Raw genomic sequence first — 24619 nt, forward strand, 5'->3', positions numbered from 1 at the left:
TACCAGTATATTTTAGAAAGAGGTATATATTTGAGACTTAAACCACCATACCGGTATTTTTTGATGGGCCTTTGTTACGGCCATTTGCCCTTCTCTACGCCCATTCGGCAATCCCTTTGGTTCAACCCTGCTTTCCCTTTGGCTCAACCTAGTCGTGATTTTCTGACGCACGACAACGCAACACAACAAACTTTTCAAAAGAACATGGCGGCTATGGTGCCGAGTGATTCAATGCTTTGGTCAGTGACTGCATTAGGCGATTGGTGAGTGACTACGACTTTATTTTTAACAGACACCAATTTGCTTGAGAATATATAGCTTTCCTTGTAGCGACTTTATCAAAATTCTTATCTGTTTATGTTTTTCTCTTCTTAGCACAGCAGCTAGCAATAGCTCCTCTCTGCTGCTCGCTCGGGTTGTCGAATGTTTAGCTAATCCTCGGCTTGAAAGTGCCTCTCCCCATAGCCCGTGCGGACTAACTTACAAAACCCAAAACCAGTGAAGTTGGCACGTAAATAAAAACAGAATACAATGATTTGCAAATCTTTTTCTACTTATATTCAATTGACTTAACAGCAAAAACGAGATATTTAATGTTCGAACTGAGAAATTTAATTTTTTTTTTGCAAATAACCATTAACTTAGAATTTAATGGCAGCAACACACTGCAAACAAATTGGCAGACAGGAATTTTGACCACTGTGTTACATGGCCTTTCTTTTTAACAACACTCAGGAAACCTTTGGGAACTGAGGAGACCAATTTTTGAAGCTATGGTGGAATTATTTTCCATTCTTGCTTGATGTACAGCTTAAGTTGTTCAACAGTCCAGGGTCTCTGTTGCGGTATTTCAGGCTTCATATCGCGCCACACATTTTCAATGGGAGACAGGTCTAAACTAAAGGCAGGCCAGTCTAGTACCCACACTCTTTTACTATGAAGCCATGCTTTTGTAATACGTGGCTTCGTATTGTCTTGCTGAAACAAGCAGGGGCGTCCATGATAACGTTGCTTGGATGGCAACATATGTTGCTCCAAAACCTCTACGTACCTTTCAGCATTAATGGTGCCTTACCAAATGTGTAAGTTATCCATGCCTTGGGAACTAATACACCCCCATACCACCACAGATGCTGGATTTTGAACTTTGCGCCTATAACAATCCAGATGGTTATTTTCCTCTTTGTTCCGGAGGACACAACGTCCAGTTTCCAAAAACAATTTGAAATGTTGACTCATCAGACCCCAGACCACTTTTCATCAGTCCATCTTAGATGAGCTCGGGCCCAACTAAGTCGGTGGCGTTTCTGGGTTTTGTTGATAAATGGCTTTCGCTTTGCATAGTAGATTTTAACTTGCACTTACAGATGTAGTGATCAACTGCCCATGTGGTGATATCCTTTACACACTGATGTCTCTTTTTGATGCAGTAACGCTTGAGGGGTCGAAGGTCCGTAATATCATTGCCTAGGTGTAGTGATTTCTCCACATTCTCTGAACCGTTTGATGATATTACTGACCGTAGATGGTGAAATCCTTAAATTCCTTGCAATAGCTTGTTGAGAAATATTGTTCTTAAACTGTTCGACAATTTGCTCACGCATTTGTTTACAAAGTGGTGACCCTCGCCCCATTCTTGTTTCTGTATGATCGAACATTTCATGGAAGCTGTTTTATATCCAATCATGCCACCCACCTGTTCCCAGTTAGCCTGTGCACATGGGATGTTCCAAATAAGTGTTTAAAGAGCATTCCCTAACTTCCTCAGTCTTTTTTGCGACTTGTGCCAGCTTGTTTGAAACAAGTTGCAAGCATCAAATCCAAATGAGCTAATATTTGCAAAAAAAGTTTTCCAGTTCGAACGTTAACTATCTTGTCTTTGCAGTCAATTCAATTGAATATAGGTTGAAAAGGATTTGCAAATCATTTCATTCTGTTTTTATTTACGAATTACACAACGTGCCAACTTCACTGGTTTTGGGGTTTGTAGTATAAACGGTTGGGTGGCTCAAGAGCAGTTTCAAACTGAACAGCCAGCGGCTTTTACCGCAGTGAGCAAGTAGACGCAAAAGCGTGAGGCAATGATATATGATAATGCAATTTTTTTTTACTACAACTGCTTTGACACACTAATGGCTAATTAATTACTTTACAGAAATAAGCAACACTTTACGTTATGTTGCTACTTAGAACCAAAATAAGTATTCGCAAAATTGGTTATCAAGCCATAAAACCCTTCAGTGACTTTTAAGGGGAACTGCACTTTTTTTGAAAATGTTGCCTTTAGTTCACAATCATTATGAAAGACATGACAATGGTTGTGTGTTTTTATGTGTTTTTAATATTAATTACATTTGATGTGAAGTGAATTATATTTATATAGCGCTTTTCTCTAGTGACTCAAAGCACTTTACAGTGAAACCCAATATCTAAGTTACATTTAAACCAGTGTGGGTGGCACTGGTGGCAGGTGGGTAAAGTGTCTTGCCCAAGGACACAACGGCATTGACTAGAATGGAAGAAGCGGGGAACGAACCTGGAACCCTCAAGTTGCTGGCATGGCCGCTCTACCAACCGAGCTATACCGCCCCATTTGATCAACACTTTGCTTACATTGGAGCCTACGAGAGCCCCTAAAATACTTCCAAACACCTCCATTTAGGTTTCATATACATGATGCAAGTATATACAGTCGTGATCAAAAGTTTACATACACTTGTAAAGAACATAATGTCATGGCTGTCTTGAGTTTCCAATACTTTCTACAACTCTTATTTTGTGTGATAGAGTAAATGGAGCACATACTTGTTGGTCACAAAAAAACATTCATGGAGTTCGGTTCTTTTATGAATTTTTTACGGGTCTCCTGTAAAAAGGCACTTTTGGTAGCCATCTGCAAGCTTTTGGTTGAATTTTTGACCACTCCTCCTGACAAAATTGGTGCAGTTCAGCTAAATTTGTTGGTTTTCTGACACAGACTTGTTTCTTCAGCATTGTCCACATGTTTAAGTCAGGACTTTAGGAAGGCCATTCTAAAACCTTAATTCTAGCCTGATTTAGCCATTCCTTTACCACTTTTGACATGTGTTTGGGGTCATTGTTCTGTTGGAACACCCAACTGCGCCCAAGACCCAACCTACGGGCTGATGATTTTAGGATGTCCTGAAGAATTTGGAGGCAATCCTCCTTTTGCATTGTCCCATTTAAAGCACCAGGTCCATTAGCAGCAAAACAGACCAAGAGCATGATGAATACTACCACCACTATGATTGACAGTAGGTTTGGTGTTCCTGGAATTAAAAGTTACAAGGGGATGGGTCAAATGCAGAGGACAAATTTCACCACACCTAGTGTTTGTGTGACAATCATTGGTACTTTAACTTAACTTAACTTAACCTTTTTTCCTCCAAACATACTCCTGAGTATTGTGGTCACAAACAGCTAAATTTTTGTTTCATCTGACCACAGAACTTTTCTCCAGAAGGTCTTATCTTTGTCCATGTGATGTCAGATGTAACAAAAATTGAGCTGTTTGGCCACAATACCCAGCAATATGTTTGGCGGAGAAAAGGTGAGGCCTTTAATTCCAGGAACACCGTCCCACCGTCAAGCATGGTGGTGGTAGTAATATGCTCTCTGCCTATTTTGCTGCCAAAGGAACTGGTGCTTTAAATAGGACAATGAAAAAGGAGGATTACCTCCAAATTCTTCAGGACAACCTAAAATCATCGGCCCGGAGGTGTAGTTGGGTGTTCCAACAAGACAATGACCCCAGCACACACATCAAAAGTGGTAAAGGAATGGCTAAATCAGGCTAGATTTAAGGTGTTAGAATGGCCTTCCCAAAGTCCTGACTTAAACGTGTGGACAATGGTGAAGAAACAAGTCCATATCAGAAAATCAACAAATTTAGCTGAACTGCACCAATTTTGTCAAGAGGAGTGGTTAAAAATGCAACCAGAAGATTGCCAGAAGCATGTGGATGGCTACCAAAAGCGCCTTATTGCAGTGAAACTTGCCAAGGGACATGTAACCAAATATTAACATTGCTGTATGTATAATTTTGACCCAGCAGATTTGGTCACATTTTCAGTAGACCTATAATTAATTCATAAAAGAACCAAACTTCGTGAAAGTTTTTTGTGACCAACAAGTATGTGCTCAATCACTCTTTCACAAAAAAATAAGACTAGTAGAAATTATTGGAAATTCAAGACAGCCATGACATTATGTTCTTTACAAGTGTATGTAAACTTTTGATCGCGAATCTAAGTAATGTAGTAACAGGCACATTTATAATAACATTTAATATTTAATTTAACAATAATACTCACAGTGTTTGCTTTTTTTTTCATCACTGATTATTTAACTCTCAGCAGACTACACAAGAGCCAAAAAAACACAATAAAACACCACTTACTGTACAAGGTTGGCTGTCATTAGGATGCAGACTGCTGGGATGTTCATTTATTCACATTTAGGTGAAAAATGTCTCATAATCCTTGCGAGGAAAAGGGGTGGGGGCGCAGGGGGACAGAGTGTCTTTTTGTGTCGTTCTTACCAGGTCCAGATCCTAAATGGCTGTTAAAGTGTCCCAACTTGTTGGATTATATCTTCAGCCAGCTACTTTTCAGGTGAGAGGCATGATGTAAAATCTACAATAAAATTACAGGGAGCAAGATAGCAATAAAGCAGCAGACCACTCGATGATGTAAACTTAGGGACCCACGGAACTGATCACGGCACCGCTGTAAATGGTTTGTCTGTGTTAGTGTTTATATTAACAATATCACTAACACTTGGTTAATATTCAAGTCACGAAATGTAAACGGAGAATTGTTGCTGCTTTTTGAATGATTATTTATCAGATTTTATTTTAATAGTGTAGCTCCCATTGGCTCTGCTGTGAGCGGACTTTTATTTAGTATTTAAAATGCTTTTTTTTTTAATCCATCTGTCGTCTTGTCATTCATAATGATTTTGAACGGTAGGCAAAAAAAATAAAAAAATCAGTTCCTTTAACCAAGTGGTGATATCGTATATCACCACTCGGCCTAAAAATACCGGGATATCAGTTTTGGTCCATTATCGCCCAGCCTGACCCTAACCCAAATAAACCAGTTTCTGGTTTACATACATTTTTTTTACCTGTTGCAAGCGATTCTTAGGTGTAGCTAAAAGACTTATTGCAGATGAGAGAGTGTGCATGTGAGCAGAAGCCAGCTTTCCCAATCCAGTTGTCTGGGCCCAGCTCAGCAGCAAGTCAAGATTGGTCCATAAGCGCATGCCTGTAGACCACTGATAGAAACCTGGCACAGAGCCTGCAAACACATCAAGAGAAAGTCATCTTTGAAATTAGTCAGGACGTACTGTAAGTGGGACGATTTAGTGAGCGGCAGTTTTATGACCGAGTTGTAATATTTAGAAGCGCATCTGTCTTTGATTCAACCAAGGCAGAATATATGAGACAACCGCTGGGTCAGCATAAAAACAACAGTTCAAACACATCAAAGACTTAAAGGCAGAGGTATTTCATGTTTCTCAAAGTCTACAGTGAATATATCCAATGCATAAATGCAAACAAATGTAAAGTGATAGAGGGTTGAATTCCAGTGGTGCAATTTTTATTGCAGTTTTCTACTTTTTTCCTGGTAATCCAGGCACCCCTATGGAGCATACTGTTAATTATTTGTGCATGATACTGCATCATGTTAAGACCATATGCTAAGTAGATGTAGTAAATCCACTCAAAAAATAATACCGGTTCATAATGTTGATGCGTTACCATGAATTGATTAACGTGGACCCCGACTTAAACAAGTTGAAAAACTTTTTCGGGTGTTACCATTTAGTGGTCAATTGTACGGAATATAAACTGTACTGTGCAATCTACTAATAAAAGTTTCAATCAATCGATATCAAATTATCCTGTGGACCAATCTGATTTTTAACCCCCTTGTCATGCACAAAACCTTCTTTTCTTTATTTCAATGGTTTTTTTTGTGTGCTCTACAAACCCACTGTCAAAGCTCCAGCACAAAATGCATTCTTTCTAAGCCTCTTATCTAAGGTTGTGATGAACAGGAGTGGCGTCATGACACGGTTTGACTGACATAAAAGGCTTCTTTGTATGAGGGCGTTTGCAACTTTAGCATCCATTATTTTATGTGATTCAGTGGAACATTACAAGGACTTTCCAACAATTATTTTCTACCATAATACAAATAGAAGTCGACTTTTAGGCTACCTCTTAACATCTGGTAAAATTGTATACCAAAAGTTTTAACCTCTTAATGGTCATGCAAGTGTGAAAATAAATCAAACACTCTGTAAATACTCGTAATGATAATATTTAACAGTAACAAAGAGCTATAACACACTAGAATAACTGTTTTGTTCCATATTTTCTGCTCTGTTCTCAAAGTGTTATTGGTTCCTCCAATTTGTACATTTTTTGTATTTCCTCCCTGGATGACGTCACTTCAGGTGTTGGGCAGAACAATGAGCCACACCTGCAGCCGTTCGGCTTTCAGGGGCATTCTTTTAGTTTAGTGGTTTTATTTAGGACAGGTACAACAAGAAAAAACAGAAAGAAGGAATAGAAATGTAAAAAATATTTTTCACTGAAAAGATGTAGAATCAGCCTATTTATTTTTTACTTTTTTAGAAATCAAACAGTACAAAACTAGCACTGTCAAATGATACATTTAATACTCATATAAATCACACTTTTAAATATGGATGGTTTGTGATTATTCACAGTAAATTGCTTGTTTGTATAATTTAAATAAACCTCTAAGAAGACCCCAACACAAATCCAATTGTATTGTCAAAATGGTATACAGAATTCTTTTTTTTTAAGGTTTTAGTTAAATATACGTCATTTATTGTCTCAAAACTTGGTAACATCCATCTATCCATCCATTTCCTACCGCTTGTACCTCTTGGGGCAGATTTATCTGAAGTCCCGTCTGAGTTTTTTTTTTTTTAAGTCAGTAAGTTGCTACCTCAACAGTAGAGGTCACAGATTGACCTGAACACCAACCGTATAACAACCCACGCCACCTTTCAGGTAACTATTCAGAGTTAAGGTAAGGGAGCATGTGCGCTAAAAATAAATTGTGTGATTAATCATAATCTGCAACTATACATGATGAAGGCGATCATTTTTTGTAAATAATCACACAAGTTATTCTCATTATTTTTGACATCCCTATACATAACCCAGTTATGTTGTATAAAATAACGCAATGAGCTCTGTGGCTGCAGGAAGAAGACACAGAATCGTACTTGACACCCTTTTTGTCAGAGAGAACTGTTGCTAGTTTCCGATGTATGAACAGTATTTCACCAGACCTATTTCTACTCGGCAGTTAATTTGAATACATCTTTCCTGTCCTGCCTTCATTAGGACCTTGTTGTTCGGTCTTTCCCACCTTTTTGGCTGAACGGTGTATTTTTCTTTCTATTTATGGTTGTTCCCTAGTTTTTTCCATTAGGCTTTGTGTTGTCAAGTGCACCTGGATATTTTGTTCTTAATCTACTCCCAGATGTTTTTTTGTTGTTTGAGCCTTTGAGCTAGTAAACAATTCCCACTCCATGTGAATCTTCATTAAACTAACTTTATTGCTTATGTCTGCTAGGGCTGTCTTTGCATCTGTGGTCCAACCTTTTTCACGATGTTGCATTAACTTTGAAAACAAGTAATAGTGTTAATGAGGGTGCTGCTTATGTTCTCAAATTAAATGTCTATCCAGAAAAGGATAAAAAAATATGCAGAGATGACCCTTATATATATGCAATATGTTATACAACGTGTTACCATTTTATGTGCATTTGAGAGGCTGTTTTATTTCAATTCTAGTTTATTTCAGCTTTGGACTATATGTAATATGTGGTATTTTAGTATCTCCTCATTAAATTGAGATAGGATATTATTTTGTAAATATGTACTGCGGACATGTTTAAAAAAAGAAAAGAAAAGTAAAATCCCCAAAACAAATCAACAACAACAAATGATTACACGGAAATAAAAGAAAAAACAACAACATAGTGATGTGTTTCGATAACCCTCCAATTGAGACAAACTATACATTTTCCATATGTATAGCCAAAGTCACAAGTAAATGTGTAAGCAATGGCTATTATCTGTTTCGATTTGGATTATATCTACAACCGCTTATGTTGACATGAGTCAGCCAGTCCAAAATGTATCATTTCCAATGGCTTCCAATGTCTGTACATAGAAACTGACACCAATGGCAGCTTCCGGTCTTTCAAGTAGCAAAAGCTATTTTTCAGCTCCTCTGTAAACACAGGTACAGTCTCCAATGACAGATAAAATATATAAGGATGCTAGATTTTATTATTTTTGCATGTGACCAAAAGTTGGCACTCATTCTAGCGCACATGTAGTCAATGAAATGTAAACACAAAAGTACGCCTTTGACCACTTATAATTATTATTTTGACATTTCAGGGGAAGCTCGGCTTCCCTTATTGTCTTAGAGCAATTGAGAATGAATTACACATGTGCACATTACAAACGGAAATGCATCGCAAGCAAGTAAATCCGGGCCAAGCTGAGTAAATATTATGCAGTGGAAAAGGAGCATTGTATGTACATACATGTGTAAAACATGCACATTGAGCTGACTGTGGTTGGGTTTTTTTAAAAGGAATATGTAAACACACCCATGGTACACAGGTATTAATTACGTTTATTTTAAAAGGACATTTATGAAAGCACAAGTCCAGGCAGGGGTTGTTTGCATGTGGTTTGGCCTTTTGATGCCCCCTCAATCGGCATTTACACACAGTAAACAAAATAGCGTTGCTTTTATAATTGTCATGCATTTCTGAAACAACAGGTCACCTAATTTACGTGCTAATGAAAAATAAATATAAAAAACCGTGGAAAACAATATAAACACTTTGACCACACGATCAAAAATCCTGTAAATAAGTAGATAATAGGACACAAAAATCAACATCCAACAATTTCGATAACCAGTTTCTACCAACTATACATTCAATGCAATTACACTATGGAAAAACTATATACAAAAAATAAATACTAAACAAAAGTTGTATTAATGTATGTCCTGCCAGAACTTTTCCCTTTTAACACAAAACCAATATTGGAGCTTTGAGTATTGAGTTTTGTTGATACAAATATTGATCTGATCTAAGCACTAATCATACATACTTCTATTGTTTTGTGGCCTGGAATGGCTTGATTATGTGCAATTCCTCAAATAGAGAACAATGCTAGGCATAAAAAACAATAACCTACTTATCATTAAAATGTTTGGAATGGACTTATGCTGTCTTTAAGTTGAAGTTGAGTCGCATTTGCATTTTTGCGAAACCTGGTGGCCACAATAATTTGTTAGGTTAAGCTCATGACGCAGTAAGTTGAATGATGTAAACACGTTTGTTACTGAATACTTTCTAATACGCTTCTGCCTTGCAGACTTTGTACATGTAAGTAATATGCAACTAGGATTATTTGACACTTCATATTGCAATATTGTTTGATAAAGGAAACTTAATACAAATGTCTAGCTTGTGTGTTATTGTGTGCTTAGCTGTTATGTAACTGCTAGCGCCTGCCAATGGCCTACCATGTTTACCTTTTTTAAATTACTGTACTTCAGTAAAATAGAAGAAAAGCCCACTCTTGTGTGCTTATTTGAGAACATTTATATATTAACTGACTAGCTTTGGACGTGTTGTAGGATTGCTTGTATAGTAGACTTTGCATGAAAACCGATGTTTTTTGCTGATAACAGACCAATCAATAGCACCGCCACCGTGACCATCACTTCCCGAAGACAGCTGGCACCCCACTCGGCGACGGAAAGTTTCTGTGAGTATGGCTTCCTGCGCTTTGTGCACTTTACTCATGGATAGGTTGGCTTTGCTAGAGAGCCGTGTCCGCCAGTTAGAGCAGTGTAATTTCGTAACTTTAGATGTTGCGGACACATCTGCTAGCGTTAGCTGTAGCGAGCTAACTAGCCCAGCTTGTAGCAGCCCTAACCGGCCTACAAGCTACGGTGTACCGGTTGAGACGCATAATAGATTTAGCCCTTTAGCTAGTCCTACACCCCAGTCTACCGGGCACCACACTTTAGTCATAGGGGACTCCATCACCCGAAACATAAAGCTTAGCAAACCAGCCACAATTAAGTGTATTCCCGGGGGCAGAGCACCTGACATTGAAGCTAATCTTAGGGAGCTAACTCGCAACAGGTCTAGTAAACACGTACGGCAGGCTAACCGCACCACTAGTTATGCGAATATAGTAATACACGTTGGCTCCAATGACGTTAGGATGAGACAATCAGAGATTACAAAGAGAAACATAGCCAGGGCTTGTAATCTCGCCAGAAAGATGTCCAGGCATCGAGTAATTGTCTCTGGCCCCCTGCCTGGGAGAGGCAATGATGAGAGATATAGCAGATTAGTCTCTCTTAACAAGTGGCTGGATAGCTTCTGCAGACAACAGGGATTTACGTTTATTGATAATTGGCCCTCTTTCTGGGGCAAACCTGGCTTGCTGAGGAGAGACGGCCTTCACCCTAACCAGGAAGGCGCTATCCTCTTGTCTCGGAACATAGACTTCGCATTGAGCCACATTTGACTAACTGCACTAGAGCAAGCCCGGTCACAGGCAATTACAGAGCCTGCTAGCCTGGGTATGGAGTCAGTTAAGTTAGAACTAGCCAGCGCCAGGCTGGATGATCCCTGTACACATAGCAATTTTCGTAGAATAATACACAACTCACAAAATGTTTTTTCTACTGTGTCTATGACTACGTCAGAGTTAGACATGCGTTCTACTGAGGTGGCAAATTATGATGCGTTCAGTTTATCGCAGCGCCAAGTAGACAATCTGAAAATTCCCGTCATATCAATTCCTAGATATGGTCGTAATTATTTTAAGTACACTGCGCATAATAAACGCAACATTATTAATATTGCTATTACGGATAATTTTATCAACAACTCCTTAAAACAGCCCACTACTTATAATATGGGCTTTCTAAACATCAGATCTTTGTCTCCCAAAACGTTATTAGTCAATGAGGTCATTAGAGACAACAACCTTAACGTCATCGGTCTTAGCGAAACCTGGCTTAAACCAGACGACTTTTTTGCGATAAATGAGGCATCCCCTCCTAACTATACGAATGCGCATATTGCCCGTCACCTCAAAAGGGGAGGGGGTGTCGCACTAATATACAACGAAAACTTTAACTTTAGTCCTAACTTAAATAATAAATATAAATCGTTTGAGGTGCTTTCTATGAAGTCTGCCACACCTCTGCCTCTGTGCCTGGCCGTTATCTACCGCCCCCCAGGGCCCTATTCGGACTTTATTAGTGAATTCTCAGAGTTTGTTGCTGATCTAGTGACGCACGCCGATAATATAATTATAATGGGGGACTTTAATATCCATATGAATACCCCATTGGACCCACCGTGCGTGGCGCTCCAGACTAATTGATAGCTGTGGTCTTACACAAATAATAAATGAACCGACGCATCGCAGTGGTAATACGATAGACCTAGTGCTTGTCAGAGGTATCACCGTTTCCAAAGTTATGATACTCCCGTATACTAAAGTAATGTCCGATCATTACCTTATAAAATTCGAAGTTCAGACTCATGTTCGGCAAGCTAATAATAATAATAACTGCTATAGCAGCCGCAACATTGATGCTGCCACAACGACGACTCTTGCGGACCTACTGCCCTCGGTAATGGCACCGTTCCCAAAGTATGTGGGCTCTATTGATAACCTCACTAACAACTTTAACAACGCCCTGCGCGAAACCATTGATAGTATAGCACCGCTGAAGTTAAAAAAGGCTCCAAAAAGGCGTACGCCATGGTTTACTGAAGAAACTAGAGCTCAGAAATTATTATGTAGAAAGCTGGAACGCAAATGGCGCACGACTAAACTTGAGGTGCACCATCAAGCATGGAGTGATAGTTTAATAACTTATAAACGCATGCTTACCTTAGCTAAAACTTATTATTACTCAAATCTCATCCGCATTAATAAAAACCATCCAAAATTTTTGTTTAGTACAGTAGCATCGCTAAGCCAACAAGGGACTCCTTCCAGTAGCTCCACCCATTCGGCAGATGACTTTATGAAGTTCTTTAATAAGAAAATTTAACTTATTAGAAAGGAGATTAAAGACAATGGGTCCCAGCTACAACTGGGTTATAGTAACACTGATACGATTGTATATACGGCGGATACTGCAAATATCCAAAATAGTTTCTCTCGTTTTGATGAAATAACATTAGAAGGATTGTTACAACATGTAAATGGAATAAAACAAACAACATGTTTACTTGACCCACTTCCTGGGAAACGTATCAAGGAGCTTTTTGTATTATTAGGTCCATCAGTGCTAAATATTATAAACTTATCACTTTCCTCGGGCACTGTTCCCGTTGCATTCAAAAAAGCGGTTATTCATCCTCTCCTTAAAAGACCTAACCTCGATCCTGACCTCATGGTAAACTACCGACCGGTGTCTCAACTTCCCTTTATTTCGAAAATCCTCGAAAAAATTGTTGCAGAGCAGCTAAATGAGCACTTAGCGTTTAACAATCTATGTGAAACCTTTCAATCCGGTTTCAGGGCAAATCACTCGACTGAGACAGCCCTCGCAAAATTGACTAATGATCTATTGCTAACGATGGACTCTGATGCGTCATCTATGTTGCTGCTCCTCGATCTTAGCGCTGCTTTCGATACCGTCGATCATAATATTTTATTAGAGCGTATCAAAATACGAATTGGTATGTCAGACTCAGCCCTGTCATGGTTTAACTCTTATCTTACTGATAGGATGCAGTGCGTCTCCTATAACAGTGTGACCTCGGACTATGTTAAGGTAACGTGTGGAGTTCCCCAGGGTTCGGTCCTTGGCCCTGTACTCTTCAGCATCTACATGCTGCCGCTGGGTGACGTCATATGCAAATACGGTATTAGCTTTTACTGTTATGCTGATGACACCCAACTCTACATGCCCCTAAAGCTGACCAACACGCCGGACTGTAGTCAGTTGGAAGCGTGTCTTAATGAAATTAAACAATGGATGTCCGCTAACTTTTTGCAACTTAATGCCAAAAAAACGGAAATGCTGATTATCGGTCCTGCTAGACACCGACCTCTATTTAATAATACAACTTTAACATTTGACAACCAAATAATAAAACAAGGTGACTCTGTAAAAAATCTGGGTATTATCTTCGACCCAACTCTCTCCTTTGAGTCACACATTAAAAGCGTTACTAAAACGGCCTTCTTTCATCTCCGTAATATCGCTAAAATTCGCTCCATTTTGTCCACTAAAGACGCCGAGATCATTATCCATGCGTTTGTTACGTCTCGTCTCGATTACTGTAACGTATTATTTTCGGGTCTCCCCATGTCTAGCATTAAAAGATTACAGTTGGTACAAAATGCGGCTGCTAGACTTTTGACAAGAACAAGAAAGTTTGATCATATTACGCCTGTACTGGCTCACCTGCACTGGCTTCCTGTGCACTTAAGATGTGACTTTAAGGTTTTACTACTTACGTATAAAATACTACACGGTCTAGCTCCAGCCTATCTTGCCGATTGTATTGTACCGTATGTCCCGGCAAGAAATCTGCGTTCAAAAGACTCCGGCTTATTAGTGATTCCTAGAGCTCAAAAAAAGTCTGCGGGCTATAGAGCGTTTTCCGTTCGGGCTCCAGTACTCTGGAATGCCCTCCCGGTAACAGTTCGAGATGCTACCTCAGTAGAAGCATTTAAGTCTCACCTTAAAACTCATCTGTATACTCTAGCCTTTAAATAGACCTCCTTTTTAGACCAGTTGATCTGCCGCTTCTTTTCTTTCTCCTATGTCCCCCCCTCCCTTGTGGAGGGGGTCCGGTCCGATGACCATGGATGAAGTACTGGCTGTCCAGAGTCGAGACCCAGGATGGACCGCTCGTCGGGACCCAGGATGGACCGCTCGCCTGTATCGGTTGGGGACATCTCTACGCTGCTGATCCGCTTGAGATGATTTCCTGTGGACGGGACTCTCGCTGCTGTCTTGGAGCCACTATGGATTGAACTTTCACAGTATCATGTTAGACCCGCTCGACATCCATTGCTTTCGGTCCCCTAGAGGGGGGGGGGTTGCCCACATCTGAGGTCCTCTCCAAGGTTTCTCATAGTCAGCATTGTCACTGGCGTCCCACTGGATGTGAATTCTCCCTGCCCACTGGGTGTGAGTTTTCCTTGCCCTTTTGTGGGTTCTTCCGAGGATGTTGTAGTCGTAATGATTTGTGCAGTCCTTTGAGACATTTGTGATTTGGGGCTATATAAATAAACATTGATTGATTGATTGATAATATGAATCACTACATGCAAAACTATTTATAACATAGGTATATGTTACAATGCTGGTGTTTTGTTTTTTTACCACATCCACTTCATTGAGAAATTATGCCCCCTTGATCTTCCTACTTAACCTCACCTCTCGTGCTAAATATCACGTTTTTCCTCGTCCCCTCCACCTTACAGTGAGCGAGCAGGTACCGATCAGTGGGAGGAGAAGGGGGGAAGGGGGCGCAGTGGAGGGGGGGAATGTTTTGCTAATAAAATTTTTTGTAGATATATAAACTAGACCTTGCATTCAATTTTAGGGGATACCTATTTTTGGTATAATTATTATATTCAAGATGACTTATTTCCCCCCTATTGTGTCACCACCTGAGGTTGTGTGTCCTTACCATTCACATATGCCACATATTAGGACAATGAACACAACAACTGCCTTTCTAAAAACGCAAAGTTCAAAAACAGGGCCTCAAAAGGGAAGTTTTTGAAATAGTCACCATTATTATTTAGAACTGCAGACATGCGTACGACACAGTACTAAACAATGGCAGACCACAAGGCAGTTATTTGTGCTGGTCAAGATAATAAGTTTGTTTACAGTTGTAGATTTACTGCACCGCTATTGAGTTGTCGTGTCAAAGAAAGTTTCTATTACAATGAAAGTTTGATTTGTTGACCTTTCAACTTTTCCATTTCGAACCACACAAACTTTGTCTCAGTGTAGAAACGCTTCATCCACCCATTGTGAGCCTCGCAGCGTAGCCATTTTCTGCCCTGCAGTAAATCCATTGTGGGCGGACTGATCGATCTTCAACTTCGACGTCTGTGCTAATTGTTTTTTTTGTGTGCTTTTAAGTGTTAGCCTTTTTCAAACATTTTCTAGTTTTGCTAGCTCAAAATGAGTCCACAGAAAAGAGAAAGGTTCACCTGCAGCCTGGGCGTTTCTGTCAATGGGGGGATACCGGTTAGCGTTTCATTAACCAATCAATTATGGTTTTGGAAACCATACCACATAAGATGTCATTTCTCTTTCCATGTTTGCAATTTTACATTGTAGCATGTTGTCCGGACAAAACATTTGATAAGAATTAATGTCGGTAAGTACCTATTGTTTATTTTTTATTCATTTTATACTTACCATATTTCCCTTTTCTCTCTCACTCACCCACACCAACTCTTTACTTAGACTAAACTGCTTTAGATGGCTTAGTTAGTTTAACCTTAATTCCACGTAATCCGTACGGACTGAAGATTTTATCTTAAAACTCTGGACAGATGTTGAAGAAAGAGCCTTGCAGTCTGCTTAAACGGGAAAAAGTTTTGTGATTTTAAAACTGAGTGCACCACAGGTATAGTGACTGTGACTGTGTGTGTGTGTGTGTGTGTGTGTGTGTGTGTGTGTGTGTGAGTGTGGGGCCATGGCAGCTGAAAATGAGGACCGTTCAGCTTGTTGTTGCTGTTTTGACTCTTTGAATAAATAGAAAGTTGATCCATTAACCCCTGGTTATGTCTGTTTGACATACATTACTGTATAGCGCAAGGTCTCCTAACATTTTTACTCAATGGCCATGTTGGGTTAAACAAATTGCTCTTGAGGGGATTTTATAAAACCCCCGGACAAGCAGGGAAACCTGTGAAACAGGCTTGTAGGGATGATATAGCCTCTGTGTTTTGTCTGACCTAATGTATATTCGGCTCTACCCCGGTTTTGAGCACAGTATAAAGGATAAACCATGACTACACACACATATGTATATATATATATATACTGACTGCTGCTGTGACCCAAGGTCACCTCCATATTTATACTTTCGGCTGTCAATCAGAATGTGCAATAATGTTATGTTACTTGCTGTACCTTGTATATACATTTGTATTTTTTATTTTTAGCTAAGTACTGTGTGACTTGTTGAAGGGTGGACTAGCAAAGTAAGAGTTTTATTGTACAGCAAACTGTCTAACTGTGCATATGACAATAAACAATCTTGAATCTTGAATATATATATATATATATATATATATATATGTGTGTGTGTTTTGGTATTTCCCCCCTTCTTTTTCGTCTTTCTATCCCCTATTGGGCTGGTATGGCTGCGTCAAACACTAAATAAATCCAACATTTTATAACAGCAGACATGCACATCTCCATCAACAATATGATTTGCCTGAGCAGGTGGACAGGACAGATTTAAATTGCTTTATTCACATATATTTTTTTTTTAACTTGGTACATCCAACAGGCTGGATTGTGGACGCTGGCAGGCCAAATCCACCATAGTTTGGAGACCCCTTGGTACAGCGCTTTATTTTGTGTTCATAGTATACAAACTAACTAAAATGTCTACTTTTGTCAAGGCTGGAACCCATTACTCATATTTACTTTTGTTTCTTATGGAAAAATTTGCTTCAAGATACAAACTTTACTATTTACTAACGATGTTCAAGAACCAATTAAGTCTGTATATCAAGGTTCACTGTATATTTAATTGCCTAAGTATGTGAGGGAGCTTATTTACCTCTTTCCATGAGTACGTTGAAGAGTGATGCATTGATGAAGTAGAAAAGGAATCCAATGAGCTGTGTGGAAATCTCAGGGTGGAGCTGACTGTCTGATAGGAGCCTCTGAGTCTCTGTCAGGACCGCCACAACCTGCTGGATCTCATCAGGGACCTTCAGCCTGCTTCCACCCAGGACCGAAACATCCTCGCCGGTCCCCTGAGGTGGATCGGGACCCTCCATGAATGGGTTGCAATCAAGAACGACCGGCAGGATGGGGTAGAGGACCTAGTAGTACAGAGTATACAAGTGAGCCAACTGCGCATGCATGTTACTGTATGTGATTCATTCCAACGGTAAACAATGTGGGGTCGTAAAAGTTAACTTTGTGCGACTTCTTTTCTTCTTTTAACACTGCCACATTATTAATTGAAGACAGAGAAAACCAGAGGAATCAGCAAAAAACTAGGGGTTTTTCTTTCCTCACAGCTGAAAGATCCTTGCTTCTCACAGAGTAAGGCCGGACAATGACAGCTCTGTTTGGGCTAATTGTACGCAGACATCTCCATACCCTAGCAATCTCACTCTTACGCCCACCATGCTTCCAAGGCCAGTACTGGCACTCAATCCACATTCCCCCAAAAAAGCTGAATATGCCTCATGTGGGCTTGGCTTAGTGCTGCAACAAGATTGCTGAGTGAAGAGTTCTGAAGGAATCCATCCTAAGCAGATCATTTTACATTTACTGAAAAGCTCAGGGCAGAGTGCAAGTAGACAGCCAGTGCTACCATCACATGTGAAACAATGAAAATAGGAAAAAAAAACAGTAATCTTGCAATCTTTCTGGTTGGAAAATGTCGCCCAGTGGAGCCAAGCTGCAAGAATTCAATCAGTAAACCAAGCTCGATTCTGGATTTACCACATTTATACGTGGCCTGTATTGTCTCGCGGACAAAACTGCATTCATCATCATAGGCAAATAAACATAGTCTTCCCACAAGTCTGAATTAAATCCGTGTGTATCAACATTTTTTTCCCAGCTTGTCATTAATGGCGCCTGTTGTTTTTCTTGCTGCAGCATTAAAAACCACCAAATGGGATTGTTGTGTATTGAAATAAAGAGGGTAGAGTAGACAACAATTGTACTCAAGTCAGAGTACAGTTACTTTACAGTAATATAACTCATGGTAATAGGAAAAAGTAGTCATCAAAATATTTACTCCATTATGTAAGTATTCAGTGAAAAAAAGCAATAAGTACTGATAACTTCTGATAAGGGATATGCCATTTGATCAGTTGCTGATCAGTATCGGACAATTTTTGTCCGATACTGAGTAAGTATGTGATCAGCCATTTCTGATTTATATCTTTGTTTTTTTAAAGGCCTACTGAAATTAGATTTTCTTATTTAAACGGGGATAGCAGGTCCATTCTATGTGTCATACTTGATCATTTCGCGATATTGCCATATTTTTGCTGAAAGGATTTAGTAGAGAACATCGACGATAAAGTTCGCAACTTTTGGTCGCTAATAAAAAAGCCTTGCCTTTACCGGAAGTAGCAGACGATGAAAGCGTGACGTCACGGGTTGTAGGGCTCCTCACATTCTCACATGGTTTATAATCATAGCCTCCAGAAGCAAGACCAATTCGGACCGAGAAAGCGACAATTTCCCCATTAATTTCAGCGAGGATGAAAGATTCGTGGATGAGGAAATTTAGAGTGAAGGACTAGAAGAAAAAAAAAGGCGATTGCAGTGGGAGCGATTCAGATGTTATTAGACACATTTACTAGGATAAGGCTGGAAAATCCCTTACCTGCCTATTGTGTTGCTAGTGTTTTAGTGAGATTAAATAGTACCTGAAAGTCGGAGGGGTGTGGCCACGGGTGTGTTGATGGCGAGTGTCTCTGAGGGAAGTCACGCAGCTGCAGCAGGACGGAAGCTCCGCTGATGTCTCTGGTAAGAGCCGACTTATTACCACAATTTTCTCACCAAAAACTGCCGGTTGACATGTGGTTGGGATCCATGTTCGCTTGACCGCTCTGTTCCATAGTAAAGCTTCACCTTCTGGAATTTTAAACAAGGAAACACCGGCTGTGTTTGTGTGGCTAAAGGCTAAAAGCTTCCCACCTCCATCTTTCTACTTTGACTTCTCCGTTATTAATTGAACAAATTACAACAGATTCAGCAACACAGATGGCCAGAATACTGTGTAATTATGCGATTAAAGCTTGGATTGGGCTGGAAAATAATCTCCGCTACAACCCGAGACGTCAAACGGACGCGTCATCCTACCGCGACGTTCTCAACACGACACTTCGCCGGAAATTTAAAATTGCAATTTAGTAAACTAAAAAGGCCGTATTGGCATGTGTTGCAATGTTAATATTTCATCATTGATATATAAACTATCAGACCGCGTGTTCGGTAGTAGTGGGTTTCAGTAGGCCTTTAAAGGGGCTGTTTGCAACTTTCGCACAGCAATACTTTTGAAAGCAAAACATATAACAACAACACCACCGACTAGCTTATGTTATCATTAGATGTTTAACAAAAAAACATTTGTTTAACCATTGTCTATATTTTTCACAATCACAAAGTCAAACATTTTTTTTACTGGCCCAGATAAAATGATTGGTGTTGACGGCGGTCACTCACCCGGTCTCATCACCACGTGCGCGCAGGAAGCGTGTGCACACATATAAAATTAGTCCAAAGGAAGCAACCCTTCTTGAGACATGAACAAGGAAAAGTACCTTCCATATGAGGACCTGTGAACAAGATAGGACCGAAACCCTGGTCCCAATACAGAAAACCATTGGGATCTATCAAAAATAGGGTGGTCCCAAAAAGGAGAGATTTTCCAAATTGACTGTGTCGGTTTTAAAGATGCTCCCCCTCTGTTCAACATATGAAATAACAAGTGTGTGTAAGAAATTGAAATGAAAAAATCAATTGAAATAAATAAATACATTTGTATAGAGGGACATACTGTAATAAAGCAGTAAATAATGAAGATTAAAAAATAATTACAAACAAAAAATTCAAAAAATACCTAAAGTATTTATTGCCACCTTTCCCAACTTCTTTGTCCCATGTTGCTGGCATCAAATTCTAAAGTTAATGATTATTTGCAGAAATAAAAGTGTTTATCAGTTTGAACATCAAATATCTTGTCTTTGTAGCATATTCAACTAAATATGGGTTGAAAATGATTTGCAAATCATTGTATTCCGTTTATATTTACATCTAACACAATTTCCCAACTCATATGGAAACGGGGTTCGTACAATAATTTGAGTGTGTGTGTGCGTGCGTGTGTGTGTGTGTGTGTGTGTGTGTGTGTGTGTGTGTGTGTGTGTGTGTGTGTGTGTGTGTGTGTGTGTGTGTACGGTAAAGTACAATATGTAAGTGCTTCCTGCAGGCTGAGCTCAAGAGAAACGAAATAAACGTAAGCCCTTTCATCCCCTTTTCCTTCAGCCTGAATATAACAGGAAAATCCATTGAAAACAGTAGCAGCACATAATCACCTGATCCTATGCAGGAGCATGCCAGAGGTTTGTCTGACAATCCAAGTTTAAAACATAAACCCACAGTATGCACCACACCACTGCAACACTATATGGCCGCAAGGCCGACTTAATGCACAGGCTTACCTGGGCTGAAGCCCAGGGACCCCACCCAATCAGGGGCTTCCGATTTTGAAGACTGAATGCAATGATTGGTGTTCATAGTTGTCAATCACAAACCAGCATAATACCGCTCAGCTAAAAACACAGGCAGTGACCCGATTCAACAGCACTTTACTTGAAGTTGGCTTATATTACACTAGCACAGACATGCATGCGGCAATTACGCAGAGGAACTTATAACTATTAACTAGTTAATCTATTAATCTATTAACTAGATCCACTCGACGTCCATTGCACCAGTCACCCACAAATTTGATTGATTGATTGATATGTATTATTCATGAACAAATTGTTTTAAAATTCGTGATATTTTTGTATTGTTGCTGTTCTCTTGAGTAAAATCCAGATTTTTTTAAATCAAATTGTGTTTTCGGGTGAGGTTGGTGGTGGGGGAGTGGGGTGTTGAACCTCCTTAACCCTCCTTAGGTTAAGGCAGCGCTGTACGGCAGGGGTGTCAAACTCGTTTTCTTTGAGGGCCACATCACAGTTATAGCTGACCTTTGTGGGCCATTATAGTAACAGTTTGTATAAGTCAAATATATATATATATATATATATATATATATATATATATATATATATATATATATATATATATATATATATATATATATATTAGGGCTGGGCAACGATTAAAAATGTTAATCGAAGTTAATCGCACTATTTCTCAGATTATTCACGATTAACTGCATTGTATACGCAAAGCCCAATAATGAATTCAAAAGTAGAGTGTAATGCACCTTTATTGGAATATTCTCCCATATGAACAAAAGCGACAAAAAATTTGTTGTGCAAACACAATTTAAATCAGTCCTTGTTAAACAGTAGCAGTTAAATAGCATACTTTATGAAAATCAACTCAAAAAATGTAAATACAAACATTTAAGCTTATTGCCACTGCCAGGGTATTTAAGTTATCCTGTTTGTTATGGAAAATAAATATAATCTACATACAAATCTCTGAGCCACAATCATAACATCTGAACAGGCAATTTCTGAAGTAACAGCAGAAACATTTTTTTAATCAGGGATCTTATGTTTAAAAAACCTATATTATAGGTAGTGGGCTGTTTTAGGGAATTTTTGATCAAATTATCCATAGTAGCAATATTAATAATGTTGTGTTTATTCTGCGTAGTGCACTTAAAATATTTATGACCATATCTAGGAATTGATATGATGGGAATTTTCCGATTGTTTGCTTGGTGCTTTGATAAACTGAACGCATATACATGGTACTATATTGTGATGTTATGAGCCAGGGGAAAAAAGAACTACCCTACCCAGCATGCAACAGGAGTGACGAGCATGCGCGGTAGCCCGGTATAGGTTGTGTCGCCATGACGGTATCTTGTATGTTGTGATATGCACGCTCTGAAAGTAAACGTTAAGAACTCAGCCAAAACTCCTCGTCTGCATTATTGATAAATAGACAGACAACACATATACTCCGCTGCTTCACAGGCCGCTGGATGTAGCCGGCAAAGTATTCCCATAATAGATAGCCGGTCTAGCAAGCACGCGTCATTCAGTCCAAAACAGCCCGATCTATCCACATCCAGAATTATCTGGCGGTCGTAAGCCAGCCATGAAATTTGCAGAATTGTCCGGTATTTTTGCCAAATGTTCCATCTTTACCAGGAGCCCCTCGACGCTGAAGTACATCCGGGCGACGCCTTTTTTTTAAGAAAAGGCGTTAACAAAATAAAAGTATGTAAACAACATACGCAAATGTGCGATAAAATAATTGTCGGCGTTAATAGATTGATGAGTTAACTCGTAATTAACGCATTAATTTGCCCACCCCGAATATATATATATATATGTACATATATATGTATGTACATATATATATATACATATATATATATATATATATATATATATATATATATATATATATATACATACATACATACACAGTGTATGCTGTGCGCATTACATCCGAAAAAAACCTAAAATGTCACATAACTGCATTCATCAGCAGCCAAAGGAGGAGCCTTGTTTAATGTAGACATTAATCGACATAATTAAGAATCAAATGTAATATAGTATATAATAATAATAGGCAATATATTAATATAGAATAACATATTTATAGATATTTAAATAATCGATTTATAATCAAATTGTAGCCCCTGAATCGTAATTGTTATTGAACCGTGAGGTGCCCGAAGATTCTCACCTCTACAGCGGACCAATATGTTTTTGCTTTTTTTTCGTCACATATATCAACTGGAAGGTCCTGGGTTCGATTCCTTGACTCGGGGTCTTTCTGCATTTGTTCTCTCTGGGTATGTGTATGTATTCATATATATATATATATATATATATATATATATATATATATCCATCCATCCATCCATTTCCTACCGCTTATTCCCTTTTGGGGTCGCGGGGGTTGCTGGCGCCTATCTCATATATATATATATATATATATATATATATATATATATATATATATATATATATATATATATATATATATACATGCACACACTTATATGTGTATATGCAATGCAATGACAGACAATCAGAATGCCACACTGTACAGTAGTTCTTTTTGCCAGTCAACCCTATTATATACTGGTATTTCATTCCATACTTTTCTACAATAAAACTGGGCGTGCGATACTAGCTATGCTATGGGACATGCTAACCTTACCATGTTAACCAAACCAGTGCTTTTAACACAAGGTACAAGCTTATGTCGGACTATAAAATACTGCTTCGCTATGGTTGGGCTTTGACATACAGAAATGTAAAATTACAGATGTAGTGTGGTCAGGGATATGTCTAGAATATCATGCAGGATAAATCATAATAGCAGGTAAACTCAGAGAAAGAAAGGATATGAAGCACTGGCACTTTGATAATAAATTGGTTCTCATGCACGAGGAAGATAATGTTTGTTCTAAGCTTGAAAGACAGCAGCTATTATGCCCACTTTAGAGATACCGTGTCATTTCACTGAATTGCTCACTGGCTTCTAATGGGCATGAAATTTGAGACTTTGACATTTGATGCTGATGAGCTATTATGCCAGCAATGTAATCATATCATAATTATGATTACCTACTTTTGTTTCTGTACCGTGTTTGTGGAATGGAGCATTGAGGTCGGTGGTGGCAGAAAGGTTATGAAGTATTTGGACAATTGTATCCAATTTAGATATGGACAGATTATTGATAGTAATATTATTATTAGTAGTAGTAATAGTAGTAAATGCAATGAAATAACATTTAATTTCAAATATTATATTTTATTACTGTAATATATTTTTTCTTTGACAAAATAATCCATGCCACCTCACAGGTGTGGCATATCAAGATGCTGATTATTGCATAGTGCACAGGTGTGCCTTCGGTTTCCCACAATAAAACTGTGTCAAATGTGCAGTTTTATCACACAGCACAATGCCACAGGAGTCCCAAGTTTTGAGGCAGTGTGCAGTTGGCATGCTGACTGCATAAATGTCCACAAGAGCTGTTGCCCGTGAATTGATTGTTCATTTCTCTCCCATAAGCCATCCCTAAAGACGTTTCAGAGAATTTAGCAGTACATCCAACTGGCCTCACAACTGCAGACCTCATGTAACCACAACAACCCAGGACCGTCACATCTAGCAGGTGCACCTCCATGATAGTCTGAGACAAGCCAGCCGGACAGCTGCTGCAACAATTGGTATGCATAACCAAATAATTTCTGCACAAACTGTGAGAAACCGTCCCAGGGAAGTTCATCTGTATTAGAGATGCGCGGTTTGCGGTCTCATCATCGGAGTCCACGGATAAACCGCGGGTCGGGCGGTTGACATGACGAAAAAATAGATTTTAATTAGATTCGGGCGGGTGGCGGTTGAATCATCCGGAAATATTTGATATACATGGTTCTGGGATATACATGGTTCTGGGATCGGTATCTTTTGCCATTTTAAGAGCCATTTAAGACCCGTGTCATAAAGCAAAGAAGACAATAGAGACACTATTATTCTCTTGAATGACTGCTGGCAGTCACCCAGATAATAAG

At 39.1% G+C, this 24619-nt stretch overlaps 1 protein-coding gene across 5 annotated transcripts in view; it reads right to left on the reverse strand.

Annotated features, from left to right (window-relative positions):
- The window catches only part of radil2b (Ras association and DIL domains 2b), an 83118-nt gene that overhangs the window by 11890 nt on the left and 46609 nt on the right, over nt 1–24619 (reverse strand). For all 5 annotated transcript variants that reach the window (XM_061908777.1, XM_061908779.1, XM_061908780.1 and 2 more), the window contains 2 exons: nt 16918–17185; nt 5149–5321 (listed from right to left, as the gene is read on the reverse strand). In XM_061908777.1, coding sequence (XP_061764761.1) covers nt 5149–5321; nt 16918–17185 — 441 coding nt within the window. The remainder of the gene's footprint in view (nt 1–5148; nt 5322–16917; nt 17186–24619) is intronic.

This window comes from Nerophis ophidion, linkage group LG08 (assembly GCF_033978795.1).
Source record: "Nerophis ophidion isolate RoL-2023_Sa linkage group LG08, RoL_Noph_v1.0, whole genome shotgun sequence".
In the NCBI taxonomy this organism is placed as follows: domain Eukaryota; kingdom Metazoa; phylum Chordata; class Actinopteri; order Syngnathiformes; family Syngnathidae; genus Nerophis; species Nerophis ophidion.